Source organism: Salmo trutta, chromosome 9 (assembly GCF_901001165.1).
Source record: "Salmo trutta chromosome 9, fSalTru1.1, whole genome shotgun sequence".
NCBI lineage: Eukaryota > Metazoa > Chordata > Actinopteri > Salmoniformes > Salmonidae > Salmo > Salmo trutta.
The window spans coordinates 1,672,651-1,693,836 of NC_042965.1; the positions used below are offsets into that span (position 1 = coordinate 1,672,651).

The 21,186-nt window shown below is 43.2% G+C and overlaps 1 protein-coding gene across 6 annotated transcripts in view; it reads left to right on the plus strand.

The window, feature by feature from the left end:
• The window catches only part of LOC115199720 (semaphorin-6A), a 95,690-nt gene extending 83,435 nt beyond the window's left edge, over positions 1 to 12,255 (plus strand). For all 6 annotated transcript variants that reach the window (XM_029762086.1, XM_029762090.1, XM_029762091.1 and 3 more), the window contains one exon: positions 8,759 to 12,255. In XM_029762086.1, the coding sequence (XP_029617946.1) occupies positions 8,759 to 9,876 (1,118 nt within the window). In that variant the 3' untranslated portion in view covers positions 9,877 to 12,255. The remainder of the gene's footprint in view (positions 1 to 8,758) is intronic.
• Positions 12,256 to 21,186: the final 8,931 nt, after the last annotated feature.

Consider the following 21,186-nt stretch of genomic DNA (forward strand, 5'->3'; position numbering starts at 1 on the left):
CCAAATACCTCCATTTTGTTCGCACGTTCAGATCACTAATCCAAAGGCGAGCGTAAAACCAGAGACAAAAAGTCAAATAGTTCTATTACCGTTCGTAGAAACATGTCAACCGATGTTTACAATCAATCCTTAGGTTTTTTTTTTAACATAAATCTGCGATAATATTCCAACCGGACAATAGCGTATTCATTACAGAGGAAAAAGAAGGAGCGTCATGCCTGCGTGCTTGCGCAGTAAACAACTCGTTGGTCCCAGGCTTGAGACAGCTCTTATTCTCTGCCCAGTAACAGTAGAAGCATAGTTCAACAGTTCTAAAGACTGTTGACACCTAGTGGAAGCCTTAGGAAGTGCAAAATGACCCCACAAACATCAGCATTTGTGGGTTCGATTACAGGCTCAAAATGGCCAGAAACAAAGAACTTTTTTCTGAAACTCGTAAGTCTATTCTTGTTCAGAGAAATTAAGGCTATTCCATGCGAGAAATTGCCAAGAAACTGAAGATCTTGTACAACGCTGTGTACTACTCCCTTCACAGAACAGCACGAACTGGCTCTAACCAGAATAGAAAGAGGAGTGGAAGGCCCCGGTTCACAACTGAGCAAGAAGACAAGTACATTAGAGTGTCTAGTTTGAGAAACAGAAGGCCAACATCCTGGAGTCGCCTCTTCACTGTTGACGTTGATACTGGTGTTTTGCGGGGACTATTTAATGAAGCTGCCAGTTGTGGACTTGTGAGGTGTCTGAGGAACAAGAGTTTCAGAAGAAAGTTATTTGTTTCTGGCCATTTTGAGCCTGTAATCGAACCCACAAATACTGATGTTCCAGATACTCAATGAGTCTAAAGAAGGCCAGTTTTATTGCTTCTATAATCAGAACAACAGTTTTCAGTTGTGCTAAGATAATTGCAAAAGGTTTTTCTAATGATCAATTAGCCTTTTAAAATGATCAACTTGGATTAGCTAACACAACATGTCATTGGAACACAGGAGTGATGATTGCTGATAATGGGCCTCTGTACGCCTATGTAGATATTCCATTAAAAATCAGTCGTTTCCAGCTACAATAGTTATTTACAACATTAACAATGACTACACTGTGTTTCTGATCAATTTGATGTTATTTTAATGGACAAAAAATGTGATTTTCTTTCAAAAACATCTACATTTCTAAGTGACCCCAAACCTTTGAACCGTAGTGTATCTGCATAGAGGAAAACGTCACATGTACAGGCAGATTTCAGATCATTTACAGTAGAAAGAAAAGTGGACCCAGCACACTCCCATGGGGACCCCACAGTTCAAGGTTTTGTCCCATCCAACATCCACTATGTATTTTCTTCCTTGGAGATAAGAGCTAACCCATTTTATGGCTAAGTTGTTAAAGCCCATGGCTCTTAGTTTGATTAACAGAATCACGTGATCCACTGTATCAAATGCCTTTTAAAGATCTAGCATAACCATACCACAAAATTTCCCTCCATGGAACGTGATTTCCTGAAGCCAGCTTGGAGCTCATATACTGTAGTAGGTTATCTAAGGAACTATTCCTGTCAGTCTGCTTAAACATAATCCTTTCCATGACCTTCGATAAAATACACAGGATTGAGACAGGCCGATAGTTTCCATGATCCAGTTTATTCCCTTTTTATATAGAGGAATGACCCTTGCAAGTTTTAGTTGACTGGTTAAAATTCCTAGTTTAAAAGACAGATTTACAATGTGAGTTATGCAGGGGATGATAATTACCTCAGCATCTCTTAGAAATCTGTCAGGAATGTTGTCAAGGCCAATTCCATTGGCATGGTCAAGTTTTTTCAGCTTCTGTAGCACAGTTGACTCAGACACTTTTTCGATTAAAACTCGAAACTGCTGGACTTGACTCTCCCCATCCAGGCTGTATCACATCCTGCCGTGATTGGGAGTCCCATAGGGCGGCGCACAGGCCAGGGTAGGCCATCATTGTAAATAAGAATTTGTTCTTAACTGACTTGCCTAGTTAAATAAAGGTTGAATATATATATATATATATATATATATATATATATATATATATATATATATATATATATATATATTTTAAATAACAACCTGATTGACAGGGTAACTTGCTAAACAATGTGTTAGCTATCGTTGTGAAGTAGCTTTTCAGACTGTCTGCAACCATGGTCTTGTCTGATGTAACCTTTCCTCCAATGTCCAGGCTAAGATTTCAAGCTTTGTTCTTTAATCTGTTAGTGTAACCTAACAGCTTCAGACACATCCATATTTTACTCGGATTGTTCCTGTTCTCACCTATTTTGTCATTAAAACAATCTTTCTTGGCCTTCTCTATCATCCTGTTAGCCTCATTTCGTAATTTCTTATAGTCTATAAAAACGTAATCTGCCTTGGATTTCCTGAACTCCAGAAAGAGTTCATTTCTTAGCTTAATTGCCTTTAAAATGTTATTGTTTATCCATGGTTCTGTTATTTGCTTAAAATTCTTTTTTTTTTTTAATCTGGAGCCAGCTTGTCAACAGCATCTAAAAACAATTATTTAAAATTGCCCCAGGCATTTTCCACCTCATTGCATTTCAATACAGTAGACCAGTCCAATTTGCTCAAACAATTAACAAAAGCATCTGCACTATAGTTCTTCATAGACCAAATTTGTATTGCGTTATGACAATTAAAAACTTTTTCTGAACCTTCCTACTACAAAAAATGATGGAATGATCACTGAGCCCATAGTTTACATTACATTTTAGTCATTTAGCAGACGCTCTTATCCAGAGCGATTTACAGTAGTAAATGCATACATTTCATACATTTTTTTCTTCTTCTCCGTACTGGTCGCCCGTGGGAATCGAACTAACAACCCTGGCGTTGCAAACACCATGCTCTACCAACTGAGCCACACAGGACCACACTGAGCCACACAGGACCATACATCCCCACTGTTTGATATCCTTGATCTATCCAACCCCAACACAAGGTCAAGGATGGTTTGGGTAGAAGGGAAGACCCTGGTGGGCTCATTAATCAGCTGGTGTAAGGCAAACAGATTAAAACAATTCTTAAAAGCTTTAAAAGTAACATTGTCCTTTTTAAGCATGTCTGTATTAAAATCACCAGTAACAATAACCTCTGATTTACCAAAATCTGTACAGTTAGAGCAAGTCACCTCCAACAATTCATAAAACTGGTCTTGTAGTCTGTAACAGGTTCTGACTATAATGGGTTTACATTTTGGTAATAGAATGTCTAGCGACACAACTTCCGTCTCATCATGGCTTAAATCTAAATCTGTAGTTGAACCCAATATTTGATCTTACATAAGTACAAACTCCCCCGATTTGCGATTGCGGTCTATTCTAATTACTATATCATTTTTATCTTCAATCTCAGCGTTTTTTATCGAACTATCTAGCCATGTTTCAGTAAAGCAAAGCACTCCCACCTTACAGTTACTGGAGAGTAGGCGAATTTCCTTGATCTTGGGAGGTTAGTACATTGGTAATGCCTGAGTTGGGTGGTGAGATAATAGCATTAACTAGTTTTTGCTGATTCATCCATATAATACAGATGCGGAATAGATCCAAATGGTGTGAACATAGTTAGCTGGATGTGATGGTCTGCCTTTTCCTCCAAGTTGAAAAGACAACCATGACCACAACCACAATCTTTGAACACAGAAATGAGTTCTCTCCAAGGCATGGTAGATGTACTGTAACCTCAAAGCATTTCCTTTCATCCTCCCTTCGTCAACGGGGTATGTACTGTGTTTTGTGTTCGCACCATTTAGTCTTTCTGCGAGTGGCAGTGACACATCAGTGAACACATTTCAGTGAGATTGAGATTTTATCATTTTCAGACAATGCCTGTGTATGTAGAGGTTACAGCTCTGGACAACCATGCTATGAAGTACAAGTGGCTTTGAAGTCTGCCCAGACAAAGTAGGCAGTATAAGCAACAACTGGGTTCCACTAGCTACACAGATTAAAAGATTGTCTATGAGAATGTTCACACATCTCTGTCACACTAGATGACAATGTTTCTCATTTACAAGGAAGTGCTGGGTTGTTTTGACACGTAGGAATGCGTATTAAATATCTGTGTTAAGGCTTTTGGAGGTATGAAATTCAAATTAGATTGTTGGACAGGAAATGTATTCTCCTGGTGGCTATTCACACTGCAATCTGAGAATGAGAGTCAAAACTAGATTATATAAATCACCTTGGATAAGAACACATTTTTAGGCAATGAATAATTAATATTGCTTTACAGTGCCTTCAGAAAGTATTCACACCCCTTGACTTTTTCCACATTTTGTTGTGTCACAGCCTGAATTTAAAATTTATTAAATTGAGATTTTATGTCACTGGCCTACACACAATACCCCATAATGTCAGTGGAATTATATATATTTTTAATCTTTACAAATTAATGAAAACTGAAACGCTAAATAAGTATTAAACCCCTGTGTTATGGCAAGCCTAAATAAGTTCAGGAGTAAAAATGTGCTTAAGTTACATAATAAGTTACATAATAAATTGCATGGATATAAAGGAAACGGCTCAGGGATTTCACCATGAGGCCAATGGTGACTTTAAAATGGTTACAGAGTTTAATGGCTATGATAGGAGAAAATTGAGGATGGATTAACAATGTTGTAGTTACTCCACTTCTAACATAAATGACAGTGTGAAAAGAAGGAAGCCTGTACAGAATACAAATATTTCAAAACATGCATCCTGTTAGAAAAAATATACTGAAGTAAAACTGCAACAAATGTGCCAAAGAAATGTACTTTATGTCCTGAATACAAAGTGTTATGTTTGGGGCAAACACAACACATCACCGAGTACCACTCATCATATTTCCAAGCATGGTGATGGCTGCATCATGTTATGGGTATGCTTGTCATCGACAAGGACTAGGGAGTTTTTTAGGATAAAAAGAAACAGAATGGAGCTAAACACAGGCAAAATTCTAGAGGAAACCCTGGTTCACAATGCTTTCCAAAAGACACTGGGAGACAAATTCACTTTTCAGCGGGACAATAACCTAAAACACAAGGCCAAATGTACACTGGAGTTGTACATTTTAATGTTCCTGAGTGTTACTGAGTGGCCTGGTTAAAGTTTTGACTTAAATTGGCTTGAAAATCTATGGCTAGACTTGAAAATGACTGTCTAGCAATGATCAACAACCAACTTGACAGAACTTGAAGAGTTTTTAAAACAACAATGTGCAAATAATGTACAATCCAGGTGTGCTGTAATCACTGCCAAAGGTGACTCAGGTGGTGTTGTTGGTTTTTTTTTTACAAATGTTGGATTTTTTTCCCCACTTTGACATTAAATGGTATTTTGTGTAGATCGTTGACAAAAAAATTACAATTAAATCCATTTGAATCCCACTTTGTAACACACCAAAATGTGGAAAAAGTCAAGGGTTGTAAAGTTACTGTAAATGTCGAGCCTCAACACTGTCCTTGATACTCTGGGGCTCAAGGTCATCCAAGAACATTCTAGTAGTAAAAAGTTGAATGTCAGTTTCCTTGATGAATGAGCCCTTCAAATGAATAAAGCCACCTTGATTTAAAAGACTGCCATCTTCGGATTTGTCTGAGGCCTAGTGTCCTTTATGGTTGTGCCCTCTTTGAAGTTAAGATGAGAAACAATTGACTTCATACATGAAAGATATAAATCTTCAAAGGTCTCGGGAGGCCTTGGGGTTGTTTTTAAATCCCCCCTAGTTGCTCTAGGCAGGGGAGCTATGTTTGATGGAGACCAAGTCACTGCTGGTTGAGAAATGCCTCCTCCTACACTGTGAGAAGACGGACTGCCAGCTCCACAGCACTCCTCTCTCAACAATGGATGCTTAGGTCTGACATTCTCAGCCCTCTGACTGTGTTGTTCTCAAGTCAAATCCAACTCTGTGAACTGCCCCATTGTGGACGATTAATATGCTTCAATTCAATGTCACTAAAGTTTTCTAACAAAGTTTTCCATGCCCTTCCAAAAGTAAGCAAGTGAGACAGAGACATACGTATTTATGTTTTAGAAGGATTATAATGGAATAACTGCTCATAATAACTGCTCATATACGGCGCATATACGGCGTACACATTTTTTTTTTACAAAATATTTTAGAGCTGCTAACCTCAAGTGCTGGTTGGTTATCTATTCGGCCCTATGTTTATCTATAAGTCAAACGTTTCAGTCCAACACTTCTTAAATATAACAACATCTCCAGATGTAATTTCAGTCACAAGACATTAACTTAGAGACCACAGGCCTAAATTGGAGTGGAATGATGTTTTTAGAATTTTTTACAAATTAATCAAAAATGAAAAGCTGAAATGTCTTGAGTATTCAGCCCCTTTATTATGGCAAGCCTAAATAAGTTTAGGAGTAAAAATGTGCTTAACAAGTCTCATAAGTTGCATGGACTCACTCAATGTGCAATAATAGTGTTTGACATGATTTTTGAATGACTATCTCATCTCCGTACCCCACACATACAATTATCTGTAAGATCCCTCAGTTGAGCGGTGAATTTCAAACACAGTTTCAACCACAAAGATGGGAGGTTATCCAATGCCTTGCAAAGAAGGGCTCCTATTGGTAGAACGGTACAAATAAAAAAAGCAGACATTGAATATCTCTTTGAGCATGGTTATTAATTACACTTTGGATGGTGTATCAATACACCCAGTCACTACAAAGATACAGGTGTCTTTCTTAACTCAGTTGCTGGAGAGGAAGGAAACCGCTCAGTGATTTCACCATGATGGTGACTTTAAACAGTTACAGAGTTTAATGGCTGTGATAGGAGAAAACTGAGGATGGCTCAACAACAACATTGTAGTTACTCCACAATACTATCCTAATTGACAGAGTGAAAAGAAGGAAGCATGTACAGAATAAAAAGATGTGGCAATGCAATTCCCTTTTTGTCTTGAATACAAAGTGTTATGTTTGAGGCAAATCCAATACAACACGTTACTGAGTACTACTCTCCATATTTTAAAACATTGTGATTACTGCATCATGTTATGGGTATGCTTGTAATCGTTAAGGACTGAGGAGTTTTTCTGGATTTTTTTTTTAGGTAAGCACAGGCAAAATCCTAGAGGAAAACCTGGTTCAGTCTTCTTTCCACCAGACACTGGGAGATGAATTAACCTTTCAGCAGGACAATAACCTAAAACAAAAGGCCACATCTACGCTGGAGCTAAGCACAGGCAAAATCCTAGAAGAACCTGGTTCAGTCTGCCTTTCACCAGACACTGGGAGAAGAATTCACATTTCACTAGGACAATAACCTAAAACACAAGGACAACTCTACAGTGGAGTTGCTTACCAAGAAGACAGTGAATGTTTTTGAGTAGCTGAGTTACAGTTTTGGCTTAAATCTACTTGAAAATATATGGCAAGACCTGAAAATGGTTGTCTAGCAATGCTCAACAAAGAATTTGACAGAGCTTGAATAATTGTTTTTATGAATAATGGAAAAATGTTGCACAATCCAGGTGTGGAAAGCTCTTAGAGACTTACCCAGAAAGACTCAGCTGTAATCATGCCAAAAGTGCTTGTACAAAGTATTGACTTGAGGGTGTGAATACTTATGTAAATGAGATATTTTTGTATTTCATTTTTCAATAAATTAGTTTTCTCTTTGTCATTGTGGGATATTGTGTGTAGATGGGTGAAAAAAAATCAATCAAAAAATGTATTTTTAATTCAGGCTGTAACACAACAAAATGTGGAATAAGTCAAATCAAATTTTATTGGTCTCCTCCACATTCTTAGCAGATGTTAATGTGAGTGTAGCGAAACGCTTGTGCTTCTAGTTCCAACAGTGCAGTAATATCTAACAAGTAGTCTAACAATTTCCCAACAACTACCTACTGCACACAGATCTAAAGGGGTGAATGAGAATATGTACATATAAATATATGGATGATTGATGGCCGAGCGGCATAGGCAAGGTGTAATAGGTATAAAATACAGTATATACATATGATGTGAGTAATTCTGGTAGTGGTAGTTCTGAAGGTTCTGTAACTCTAGGAGCATGGATGGGCATTAGTTAGCACATTCATCGCTCTCCATGTTTATAGTGAAGAGGACTTCTAATGGAGCTGGCCCATTTTATTAAAAACAACCCACTGCCGTTTCACTTGATGCAGTATCTTCTCCCTCCCTTTCTTTGCCAAGATGCCTGTCATCTCTTCTGCTGCACTTTTATTGAATCATCACTTTAGTAGCCCATAACCGCCTGTCTTTTTTTTCTCCTCTTTTTTTTTAAATTGATTGTCCTGGAAAGTGACCTCTAAGAAATTTATGACACAGCTCCTTTGATTTGGAGGTCTAATCATAAATGTAATATATTCTCTGATATATGAGATTGTATCATAGCCATATAAAACGAGTTCTATTTGCATCAAAGAAAATAAGCTTTCCCTTTGAACGTTCATTTATCTAATATCTTTTTTTCATTTCAGCTGCCGATGTTTAATCTTTTAATTCTTTGTAGAAGCCATAACATCATTTTTGCCAAGTGTAAGGCTGGATTTAAGCTCTTAACATTTTCTCAAAAACAAGAGTCTACAGTCCTGCTGCAAATAGGACAAATTAGATAGGACAAATGCTTCGTTATTAATTGTGCTTTCTTCGTCAATTAATTTAACCATTTGATTTTCACCTATATCATTGATCACTAATTAATTTGCTGATATATTTGAAATAATTTCATCCTTGTCTTTGCAGGAGTTATCCGCGAGAGTTACCAGAAGGGGCGTGACCAGCTGGTCCCTGTCACACTGCTGGCCATCGCTGTCATCCTGGCCTTCGCCATGGGTGCCATCTTCTCTGGTATCCTCGTCTACTGTGTGTGTGACCACCGGCGACGAGACATTGAGCTGTCTGGGCGTAAGGACAAAGACCACGACAGGAGGGGCTCCATGAACAGCGTGACCAAGTTGACAGGCCTGTTTGAGACCGGGGCCAAGGACAGTCGCCCAGAGGCCATCCTCACCCCGCTCATGCACAACGGCCGCCTCACCAATGGTAAGATTCTGATCAAAGCCGACCAGCACCACCTGGACCTGGCTGGCATGCCCACCCCAGAGTCCACCCCCATGCAGCCCCGACGCAAGCCCAGCCGGGGAAGCCGCGAGTGGGAGAGGAACCAGAATCTGATCAATGCCTGCACCAAGGACCTGCAAACCATGGGCTCCACAGTCATCCCCACTGACCTGCCCCTAAGGGCCTCCCCAGGCCACATCCCCAGTGTGGTAGTGCTTCCCCTGCCACAGCTCCAGCATCAGCAGGCCTACCAGCATGAGTATGTAGAGCAGCCCCACCGCAGCGACCTCAGCCAGATGAACCTGGGTGACCAGGGTGCCACACTGGAGTACAAGGCCCTAAAGAGCCCCTGCCACAGCCTCAACCTGGTGGAGAGCGACGGACTGCCGCCCCGAGTGCCCCAAAGGGAGGCCTCCCTCACCATCCCCCCTGCCGTGCCTCAGATGGGCAAGCGGCTCGAGGTGCACTCCTCCGTCTATGGCCATGAGTACAAGCGGGGCTACCCGATGAGTGCCCAGAAAGGCTCTGCCCTCAAAAAGCACAACACCAACTCGTCCAACTCCTCTCACCTGTCCAGACACCAAAGTTTTAACCACGTGGAGTCACCGCCCCCCGCCCCACAGAGGGTGGACTCCATGCTCATGAATTCCCAGGGGATGTCCCACTCCCGACAGCCCAGCATGAGCTCTTACGGTTCATTGCCCCGGACCGGGGTCAAACACCTCAAGCCTGACGTACCGCCCAAACCCTGTTTAGTGTCCCTCTCAACGAAAGTCAATTCCAATGACTCCTGCACATAATCAGCACGCTTAGAATACAGAACAGGAAACACAATTGCATCTCCTTTTGTCCTTGGTCTGTGTACAGCAAACACAACACACTTTTTTAAAGATTTTTTTTCTTCTTTTATATATATGTAAATATTCTACAAATGGTTAATGTTAAGCTCAGGCTGTTGACTCCCAGTTCCTCAGAAACACGGAACACTTGCTACTGAGAAGAAAATGACTTTCATGAATATTTAATTGACAAGCAACAGTCACCCCTGTAGCATTCAAGATGGTGGCTGTGTTGGACTTTTGAACACTATGACTTGACTGATGTTTTGTTTTCTTAACTGACTGCTAAACGCACATAGACAGTGAGAGAAAAGTGGAGCAATTATATAGTGAGGACTGGGGTGTTCTCCCAGCAAGCACTTGGGCACAGCGAGCTCCGACTGGAATGACAGCTTCAGTTTACGTGGAAAACTGTGAAATGCCTCTCAGTGTTACAGCTACTGGACACAGCAATCAAGTTCTGCGTTGGTTGAAAAAAGCCTTGGTCTGAGAATCTTCTACTGCGTCGGTTACTGAATAACACATGACTGTTAATAGTAATAGCTTGTTGTATTTATTTTTAATAAGTGCTTTTGAAGAAAATACTGACATTTTAGGCTCAGAGAGAAGAGTTATTTAAATATGAATTAATCAACAATGAAATTATTTAAAGTCAATCAACTGGAGCCAGTACAACTTTCTTGACACAAAATGTCCACTAAGTCTTCAAGCGCCTTGGGTTTTTGAAGCTTGGGATATATGTGACCTCTGTATGGAGGATATATTTATTTAACTGTGCCAGATGGGACCTACATGATGGAGCAGAACCTCCCATGTTAAAGAAGTCAGAAAAATACAAACAAATAGAACTCCTGAAACTCACTCCCTCGATCACTCCTCCATGGGCATCTACATACGTTTGGCACTGTGGTTTTGCAGTCAGTCTCTCTCTCCCGGTTGGCTTCTGGCTCACTGTGTATTAACAAGGTTCACTCTTGCATATAAAAGTGCAAAGGGAAAAAAACGTGGAATTCCACACATGAAAAAGAGAAGCATGAGGATGTTGGGCGCTCTGCCAGGTGTGGAGAGCGGCCATTTTGGCAGGTACTGAAATGTCTTGTTTTCTCTAGGCGCATCATGCAGTCCTCTGATTGAATTACATCTGTTGATAGCCTGATTCTCTTCCACATGTAAAGTTGTGCCTTACACCCTGAGTAGTGACATTTTCTTTAGCTGGTAACTATGTCTCCTCTTTGTATTTTCTTATGTCATCTTTCACTGGTTTGATAAAGGCAAATAAAGAATGTGTTCTTGTTGTAATTCTGTTCCCTAGAAATATACAGACCTATTCTTCTTTGTGGTTCATTTCTGATAGTGCCAATGATGCGCTTAAAGCAACCCTTTTTGTTGTGCTGGCAATGTCGATGAAGTTGTTGTGTGTTGAATTTTTTACTTTGCTGTTTGATTGGAGGGATTAATGTTTGTTCTTGAAATGGCCTCTTAGGGTCTTGCTGGTGCACAGCAATAATCAAACACTAACATATGAAAAACACACCAGTAGACTGTACAGACATGGCACCAGGTTCCTAGTGGACATGATAACACTTCAGTTTCTAGGCAGTGAAAAGCAGGCTGGTTCCTGTGATAGAAAAGAGTTAAAAAAATATTAGGAGATGTTTTTTAAAAACACATGTTCCAGGGCAATTAGAGTAATTTAATTTGTACTAACTCTCTTTATCAAGGTCTTATGAATGAGAGTTTCATTGACCAATCTGATCACATTTTTATTGATCACATCTCCCCAAATCAACAGAGCACTCCTTTAGTATTGTGTGTAGATAGGTGAGTTTCTTGATCTCAAGCAGATTTCCATTTACAATGGAGGAAAGCCAACTATTTCTCATCCACAGCCAATGCAAGAAGAACGAGTAGGATATTTCCACTTCTGAGGCATATACAGTATGTGTTAATTGAACTAACGTGTACATAGATGCTTATAGGGTTCGATTGCAGCGACTGCGACATGCATCATGATCAGATTAGGTTTAGTAAAGGAAAGGTCATTTGAACTTTCCACCCCGATAGTGCAGATTGCATCTCTAGCCACGGTCTACATGGCTACTGTGGAAAGTGTGTCTCTTTGGTGTGTGTGCCTTTGTCTTTCACCCTTGCTATACACTGCTAGATGCAACTGAGACAGACTCAACTCGTTTTGAACTCTGTAAACTTGTAAGATATTGTGATGTCACAAGGTTTTTTGCCCTACTCCACTTAACATCTGATTCACAGCTTAATGTATGTTGTAAAAAACATTCTCTTTAATAAATGCAAAATGTAATAAAAAAAATATATTGTCATGAAGATGGTTGTATTTCTGTGATTTGAGAGCAAAACATACTATAAAAAAGTTGCTTGCTCTGATGTTAGTACAACAGAACAGATAAAATGCTTTTAACTTATGGGAAAATACAGCTAACTTCCATGCTATGGTTCTTATTTATGCTAAGAGTACAGGAGGTAGCACTTTAAAACCTATGTTATGTTGATCCAAGATATTTTGGAGAATTGTTGGCAGTATTTCAGTGTGAATAAACAGGCTGATAAGAATCAGTCTGGAGCCATTAACTGGTTTACAGGTTGGAGTCATTCATTCAACATCACCTTTATGATATGAAGGTGAGTCACTAATGCGTAGAGATTAGGTTACAAGGATGTGATGCTAACATTAAGGGTCCTTGTTCTCTCACAATCTTGTATTGTTCATTCACCTTTATATTACCTTTGAGTCACATTTTCACCACTAATATAGCAATACGGTCAGTGGTAGAGAGCACAATAAGTACACAATCAGCTCTTTTCCATAGTAAGTTAAAAAAGGAGACTGGAACAGCTCCATATCATCCCAAATTCAAAGCAAACGTTATCTTATGCAACAACCATATGTCTTTGTGTTTGTTAAACCAGTTAAACAGATAGGTGCAGGAACAACAAAGCTTTTGGAAAAATACACATAGAGAGAGATCAGGGGCCTGCTAATAAACAGACAAATTGCTCACAGCCCATTGCTGGATATAAAATGACAATATATCCAAACGTAATATAAGGTAATGTATATGTACACTACATGACCAAAATTATGTGGACACCTGCTCGTTGAACATCTCATTCCAAAATCATGGGCATTAATATGGAGTTGGTCCCCCCTTTGCTGCTATAACAGCCTCCACTCTTCTGGGAAGGCTTTCCACTAGATGTTGGAACATTGCTGCAGGGACTTGCTTCCATTCGGCCACAAGAGCATTAGTGAGATCAGGCACTGATGTTGGGCAATTAGGCCTGGCTCGCAGTCGACATTCCAATTCATCCCAAAGGTGTTCGATGGGGTTGAGGTCAGGTATCTGCAGGCAAGTCAAGTTCTTCCACACCAATCTCGACAAACCATTTCTGTATGGACTTCGCTTTGTGCACGGGGGCATTGTCATGCTGAAACAGGAAAGGGGCTTCCCCAAACTGTTCCCACAAAGTTGGAAGCACAAAATCGTCTAGAAAGTCATTGTATGCTGTAGCATTAAGATTTCCCTTCACTAGAACTAAGGGGCCTAGCCCAAACCATGAAAAACAGCCCCAGAACATTATTCCTCCTCCACCAAACATTTGGCACTATGTATTTGGGCAGGTAGCGAAACCCAGATCCGTTCATCGGACTGCCAGATGGTGAAGCGAGATTCATCACTCCAGAGAACATGTTTCCACTGCTCCAGAGTCCAATGGCGACGAGCTTTGCGTCACTCCAGCCGACGCTTGGCATTGTGCATGGTGATCTTAGGCTTGTGTGCGGCTGTTTGGCTATGGAAACCCATTTCATGAAGCTCTCGACGAACAGTTATTGTGCTGACGTTGCTTCCAGAGGCAGTATGGAACTCGGTAGTGAGTGTTGCTACCGAGGACAGACGATTTTTACTCCCTACGAGATCCAGCACTCGACGGTCCCGTTCTGTGAGCTAGTGTGGCCTACCACTTCGCGGCTCAGTCGTTGTTGCTCCTAGACATTTCCACTTCTCAATAACAGCACTTACAGTTGACCGGGGCAGCTCCAGCAGGTCAAAAATTTGACAAACTGACTTGTTGGAAAGGTTGCATCCTATGACGGTGCCACGTTGAAAGTCACTGAGCTCTTCAGTAAGGCCATTCTACTGCCAATATTTGTCTATGGAGATTGCATGGTTGTGTGGTCAATTGTATGTTATGCCTGTCAGCAACGTCGATTAATTTGAAGGGGTGTCCACATACTTTTGTATATATAGTGCATCTGATAATGGACAAAGAAAAATAGGCACGTAATAATATTTGCTGCATGTTATAAATACTCTCCTGGAAGAAAACAAATATATGGGAATTCTGTTTGGATCGTGATCTACTGTGACACAACGGCGGGACTACTCGATAGCTTCAGTGTTTGCCAGTAAACGCACAAGCACAGACATAACACCCCCCTTCCACCACCACGTCTCCAATCCCTGCTGGCAAGGCTCTGTGCTCATTTTGAGTGCTGCTGCCCCACAATCTGTGGTCACAACAAGCTTAGTGGAGTAATCCTTGACCTCTCATCCAGCTATCAGTTCCCACTACTGATACATCTCGTAATGCCCTACATCCTCTTAGTATGTGTGACATTCCCTGCCACTGGTCCACTGTTTCAGCCAAAAGAGCAACCATCACAGAGACTATACAGTACAACAATGTCCCTCTTAATGTCCCTTTGAATTAATACAGTTCAACAAGTCATTAACCACCAATGGCCCCTTTAATGATCATTTTCACTGGTTTGTTGTGGTTTATTTCTCATAATGGTATTGTGTGTCTATTTTACAGTGTATGATTGTGAAGCACGGTCCCTAAGTCCTCTACCCTATTCGACCTCCTGCTAGCCCAAACCACAGGAGGAAAACCTAACACAAAGCAAAACTGAGAATGGAATGTAAAATCAAGTATCTATGATGTTGGTGGCTGGCACATAATGATTGCTTATATGAATTCCTATGTCATGCGTATTCAAGACACAACATTCCTGAGAAATCTCTATCAGAATCACACAAAAGAAGAAGAGCATGCTGGGGCCCCTTGACAATTAGGTACTACAACTGTTTCATTGAGATTTTAGAACACAAATAAAAAGAGGGAAGGTTGATGTGACATGTGCAGGACAGGGCTGTTCCATTGTTTAATTTGAGGGCTTCATGGTGGTGGTGGGAAGAGGGGAATGAACTATGGGAATGAGGAGAGAAGAGGCATTCAGTGCAAATCTTGAGCACACATGTGGCTTAGCATAATGGTTGGCAGGGGGATCAAACGTGAGGGAGTAGAGCCGAGCAGAGCAGAGCAGAGCAGGGGGACTTGGACATGGTCCTCCCCCTCACTCAGAAGCCACTGCCTAGGACTGGGAGTGACTGACTGACTGGCTCTATCTAACAGGAGCAGGGGGGTAATCCTCGGAATAGGTTTATACGCTGAAACCTGACTAGGAGCAGCACAATGTCCTCATAACACTGTCATGATTAAATGAAGACCCTTTTCTATTGAATATAACAGGGGCCCAGAGTTTTTCCTGGTAAGGTTGCATGGTCAGGAAGAACTCAGAACTCAAATCATGACAGTGTTTTCTGGGTATTCTGATGGCCACTCCAAGGTTCTTTCACGTGACAGTCCATTTTGTAGCATGATCAGGAACAAGCACCTGGTTCAAGAAGTGTGAAATAATATACTTGTAACGTTCGTCGCCTGGTGACGAGGAAGCGGACCAAAACGCAGCTGGGAGCGAACACATGTTTATTCAACACACTGGAATTAAACATGTACACAAAAATCAAGAAAAATGCCGATACGTTACGTGCTCAAACAAAGAGACAACACCCCACAAACAGCGTGGGGAAAACAGCAACTTAAATGTGATCCCAATCAGAGACAATTAGCGACAGCTAACACAAACCAAGGAAAAATACCTAACATGACACACCCTGACCCAATATACCCGAGTTCACCTGGTCAGGGCGTGACAGAACCCCCCCCCCAACGGTGCGTACTCCCGGCGCACCAAACTTAAGTCTATTAGGGGGGGAACCCGGGTGGGCGCCTCACCCTCGGTGGAGGCTCTGGCCCCGGGCGTGTTCTCTCCCCCGCCTTCACCTTAACCCTACCCCTCTGACCCGGACTGGACCACTGTGGAGCGGCATGCTCAGGCTCCGGAGCGGAGCCGTCGACCGGAACAGGATTGGGCACCGGTGGACCGGACACGGGCCGTGCCGGACTGTGGACACGCACCGTGGGCTTGGTGCGGGGAACAGGGATGGGCTGGACAGGACTGGGGACATGCACCACTAACCTGATGCGGGGAGCAGGAACGGGCCGGACAGGACTGGGGACACGCACCACTAACCTGGTGCGGGGAGCAGGGACGGGCCGGACAGGACTGGGGACACGCACCACTAACCTGGTGCAGGGAGCAGGGACGGGCCGGACAGGACTGGGGACACGCACCACTGACCTGGTGCGGGGAGCAGGGACGGGCCGGACAGGACTGGGGACACGCACCACTAACCTGGTGCGGGGATCAGGGACGGGCCGGACAGGACTGGGGACACGCACCACTAACCTGGTGCGGGGAGCAGGGACGGGCCGGACAGGACTGGGGACACGCACCACTAACCTGGTGCGGGGAGCAGGGACGGGCCGGACAGGACTGGGGACACGCACCACTAACCTGGTGCGGGGAGCAGGAACGGGCCGGACAGGACTGGGGACACGCACCACTAACCTGGTGCGGGGAGCAGGGATGGGCCGGACAGGACTGGGGACACGCACCACTGGCTTGGTGCGGGGAGCAGGAACGGGCCAGACAGGACTGTGAACACGTACTGGTGACCTGAAGCGTGGAGCCGGTTTAGCCACTCGTCCTGGCTGGATGCCCTTCCTAGCACAGCATGTGCTGGGCATGTCCACCGGACGCACCGGGCTGTGCGGGCGCACTGGCGACACAGCGCGCAACTCCGCATACCATGGCTCCTCCTCCAGATCTTCCCTCTGCAGGTCCTCAATCAACTGCCTCATCATCTTCGTCTTTTCCTCCGCCGTCATCCCCCACGAGAGCAGTGGTCTGGGCTCTTCCTCTGCCCTTCCGGACCACCCCATTAGCCCCCCCAAAAAAAAATTCTTGGGGGTGTTTTCCGGGCCTCCTCGACCGCCGCCTGCGACTCCGTCTACCGGCTGGCTTTACCTCCTCGACCTGGGAATCCTTCCGCCAGGGTCCTTTCCCCGACATGATCTCCTCCCAGGTCCAGAACTCCTTCCCCTCGCGAGCCCATCTCTCGCGCTCCTTTTCCTCCCGCTGCTTGGTCCTGTGTTGGTGGGGTGTTCTGTAACGTTCGGCGTCAGGTAATAAGGAAGCGGACCAAAGCGCAGCTGGGAGCGAACACAAGTTTATTCAACACACTGGAATAAACACGTACACCAAAACAAGAAAAGATGCCGATACGTTAACTGCTCGGACAAAGAGACAATACCCCACAAACAGCGTGGGGAAACAGCAACTTAAATGTGATCCCAATCAGAGACAATTAGCGACAGCTGTCTCTGATTGGGAATCGACAGAACCCAACATAGAAATAACCCACCTAGACCTACACAAGGCTAAAACGTAAACAAAACACAAACCAAGGAAAAATACCTAACATGACACACCCTGACCCAATATACCCGAGTTCACCTGGTCAGGGCATGACAATACTGCTCAAAAAAATAAAGGGAACACTAAAATAACACATCATAGATCTGAATGAATGAAATAATCTTATTAAATACTTTTTTCTTTACATAGTTGAATGTGCTGACAACAAAATCACACAAAAATAATCAATGGAAATTCAATTTATCAACCCATGGAGGTCTGGATTTGGAGTCACACTCAAAATTAAAGTGGAAAACCACACTACAGGCTGATCCAACTTTGATGTAATGTCCTTAAAACAAGTCAAAATGAGGCTCAGTAGTGTGTGTGGCCTCCACGTGCCTGTATGACCTCCCTACAATGCCTGGGCATGCTCCTGATGAGGTGGCGGATGGTCTCCTAAGGGATCTCCTCCCAGACCTGGACTAAAGCATCCACCAACTCCTGGACAGTCTGTGGTGCAACGTGGCGTTGGTGGATGGAGCGAGACATGATGTCCCAGATGTGCTCAATTGGATTCAGGTCTGGGGAACGGGCAGGCCAGTCCATAGCATCAATGCCTTCCTCTTGCAGGAACTGCTGACACACTCCAGCCACATGAGGTCCAGCCACATGCATTGTCTTGCATTAGAAGGAACCCAGGGCCAACCGCACCAGCATATGGTCTCACAAGGGGTCTGAGGATCTCATCTCGGTACCTAATGGCAGTCAGGCTACCTCTGGCGAGCACATGGAGGGCTGTGCGGCCCCCCAAAGAAATGCCTCCCCACACCATGACTGACCCACCGCCAAACCGGTCATGCTGGAGGATGTTGCAGGTAGCAGAACGTTCTCCACGGCGTCTCCAGACTCTGTCACGTCTGTCACATGTGCTCAGTGTGAACCTGCTTCATCTGTGAAGAGCACAGGGCGCCAGTGGCGAATTTGCCAATCTTGGTGTTCTCTGGCAAATGCCAAACGTCCTGCACGGTGTTGGGCTGTAAGCACAACCCCCACCTGTGGACGTCGGGCCCTCATACCACCCTCATGGAGTCTGTTTCTGACCGTTTGAGCAGACACATGCACATTTGTGGCCTGCTGGAGGTCATTTTGCAGGGCTCTGGCAGTGCTCCTCCTGCTCCTCCTTGCACAAAGGCGGAGGTAGCGGTCCTGCTGCTGGGTTGTTGCCCTCCTACGGCCTCCTCCACGTCTCCTGATGTACTGGCCTGTCTCCTGGTAGCGCCTCCATGCTCTGGACAATACGCTGACAGACACAGCAAACCTTCTTGCCACAGCTCGAATTGATGTGCCATCCTGGATGAGCTGCACTACCTGAGCCACTTGTGTGGGTTGTAGACTCCGTCTCATGCTACCACTAGAGTGAAAGCACCACCAGCATTCAAAAGTGACCAAAACATCAGCCAGGAAGCATAGGAACTGAGAAGTGGTCTGTGGTCACCACCTGCAGAACCACTCATTTATTGGGGGTGTCTTGCTAATTGCCTATAATTTCCACCTGTTGTCTATTCCATTTGCACAACAGCATGTGAAATGTATTGTCAATCAGTGTTGCTTCCTAAGTGGACAGTTTGATTTCACAGAAGTGTGATTAACTTGGAATTACATTGTGTTGTTTAAGTGTTCCCTTTATTTTTTGGGCAGTGTATATCTTAATGATTGTTTAATGAGTTTCATGCCTCATGATTATGGGTAATAGTAAGATATCTGGTTTGACTGGGATTATTGTCGGTCATCCCAATGGCAGTTGACATTATGATGACCACTCTGATAAATAGTGACTGAATGTTGTTAAGGGTATGTATAGCTAGAAAGCGCAGACTGACCACTGTTCCCCTTCCTGTTGTAATTAAGAGTGGTAGAGTGGGAGGTCAAAGGAGCGATGTAGAGAAACTCTCACCTCACTCAACTGACACAAAACTAAAAGAAACATTGAAATGTGAAAGTTATCACGTAACTGAAAATTGGTTGTGAAAGTTACATTTCCTACAGACACACTGGTTTTATCATATTGTTACCTTTTCTCTGATTTCAAGATGTATGTTGTTCTATGGCTTTGTCATTCTATGATTTATTTATTTTATATAAAGTATCATTTCATAATTATTTGGTATAATTTTTTCCCCTACACTTTTCAGAGAGCTGCGTCAAGCTAGAGCAGTAAAGTACACTGACAAACAGTCACGGACATTATTAATGAGCGTGTCACCAGCACGGTGGCTGTGCGTGCCTTCAAGGCTATGGTGAAATGGATGGCATGACAAAGGACTATGAACACATTAGCTAGCATGGCATATTAAAGTCAAGAAGAACTGGCACCAGAATCATTCATCCACCTGTCTTGTCCGAAAGTCTACCAACATGGCCGTTTATCGAAGGATGCCAAATACCATTTGAGATACATACACATAGTTGGAGCTGGTATGATTGATAGGACACAAACACATGCAGGGAAACATCTCACCTAACTTTAGATAGGGCCACAAAAATACGGCTGCCTAGTGCAAAACTTTTGTCTGCAAACAAAATTGACACAAACAATTCCCCAATGGTCAGACACATTTTGCACTTCCATGCCATGTAATTATCTCAAACTGACAAAACAAACACAATTATACACAAACAGACACTTGAGCAACTGCCTGTCTGTGTCACCCAATTACAGAGTCCTGAATGAACAGAGCTAATCCACCACCATTCCACTAATAGGAATCACTTACTGCATCTTAATACATTTATTTTTCTACCTTTATTTAACTAGGCAAGTCAGTTAAGATCAAATTCTTATTTTCATTGATAGCCTTGGAACAGTGGGTTAACTGCCTTGTTCAGGGGCAGAATGACAGATTTTTACCTTGTCAGCTCGGGGATTTGATCTTGCAACTGCCCCAGTGACATCCCCTCTGCTATCAGGCCTTGTCTGATGTCTCTGTACCCAGACTTGCTGTGGGTGTGTGTGTGTTCATCTCCCAGGTGTATAGTGGAAAGATATCATTGACCTTGGATTCAATCACCTTGGATATCATAAGGTGAATGCACCAATTTGTAAGTCGCTCTGGATAAGAGCGTCTGCTAAATGACGTAAATGTAAATGTAAATGTGTTGCTTTCTCTTCAATTCTCAGACTAAGAAAGTGAGATGAAACGTTGGTGTGAAGAGTTCTAACAACACCAAGTCGCAAAAACCCTAGCTACTTGTCAAGATGTATCGTTCTCCAATGTTGTGAAAGGATTTTCAACTTGGCATCTGTTCCAAAACTGAGATTACCCTCGCTAGCTACACCATGTACCTGCCTTACCTTGCCCCGTGCCGCTGCCTGCCGTGCTGTTATGATGCTCTGCTATATTTACTACACATTACAACTCATTGTTGACAATCATTCCAAGGATTACTTGGAGGTAGTCACATGATGTGTGACGAGCTAAAACTAAAGCCAAACTATCTGGCCAGGCCTGCACCCTGTTGGAATACATCCCCACAGGACACGCAGACAGACATGGCGAATAATGGCCCCTCGTGCATCACCCCTCCTCCTTCCTTCTCTGCCTGCCACCACCCCTGTCACCTGATCCTGG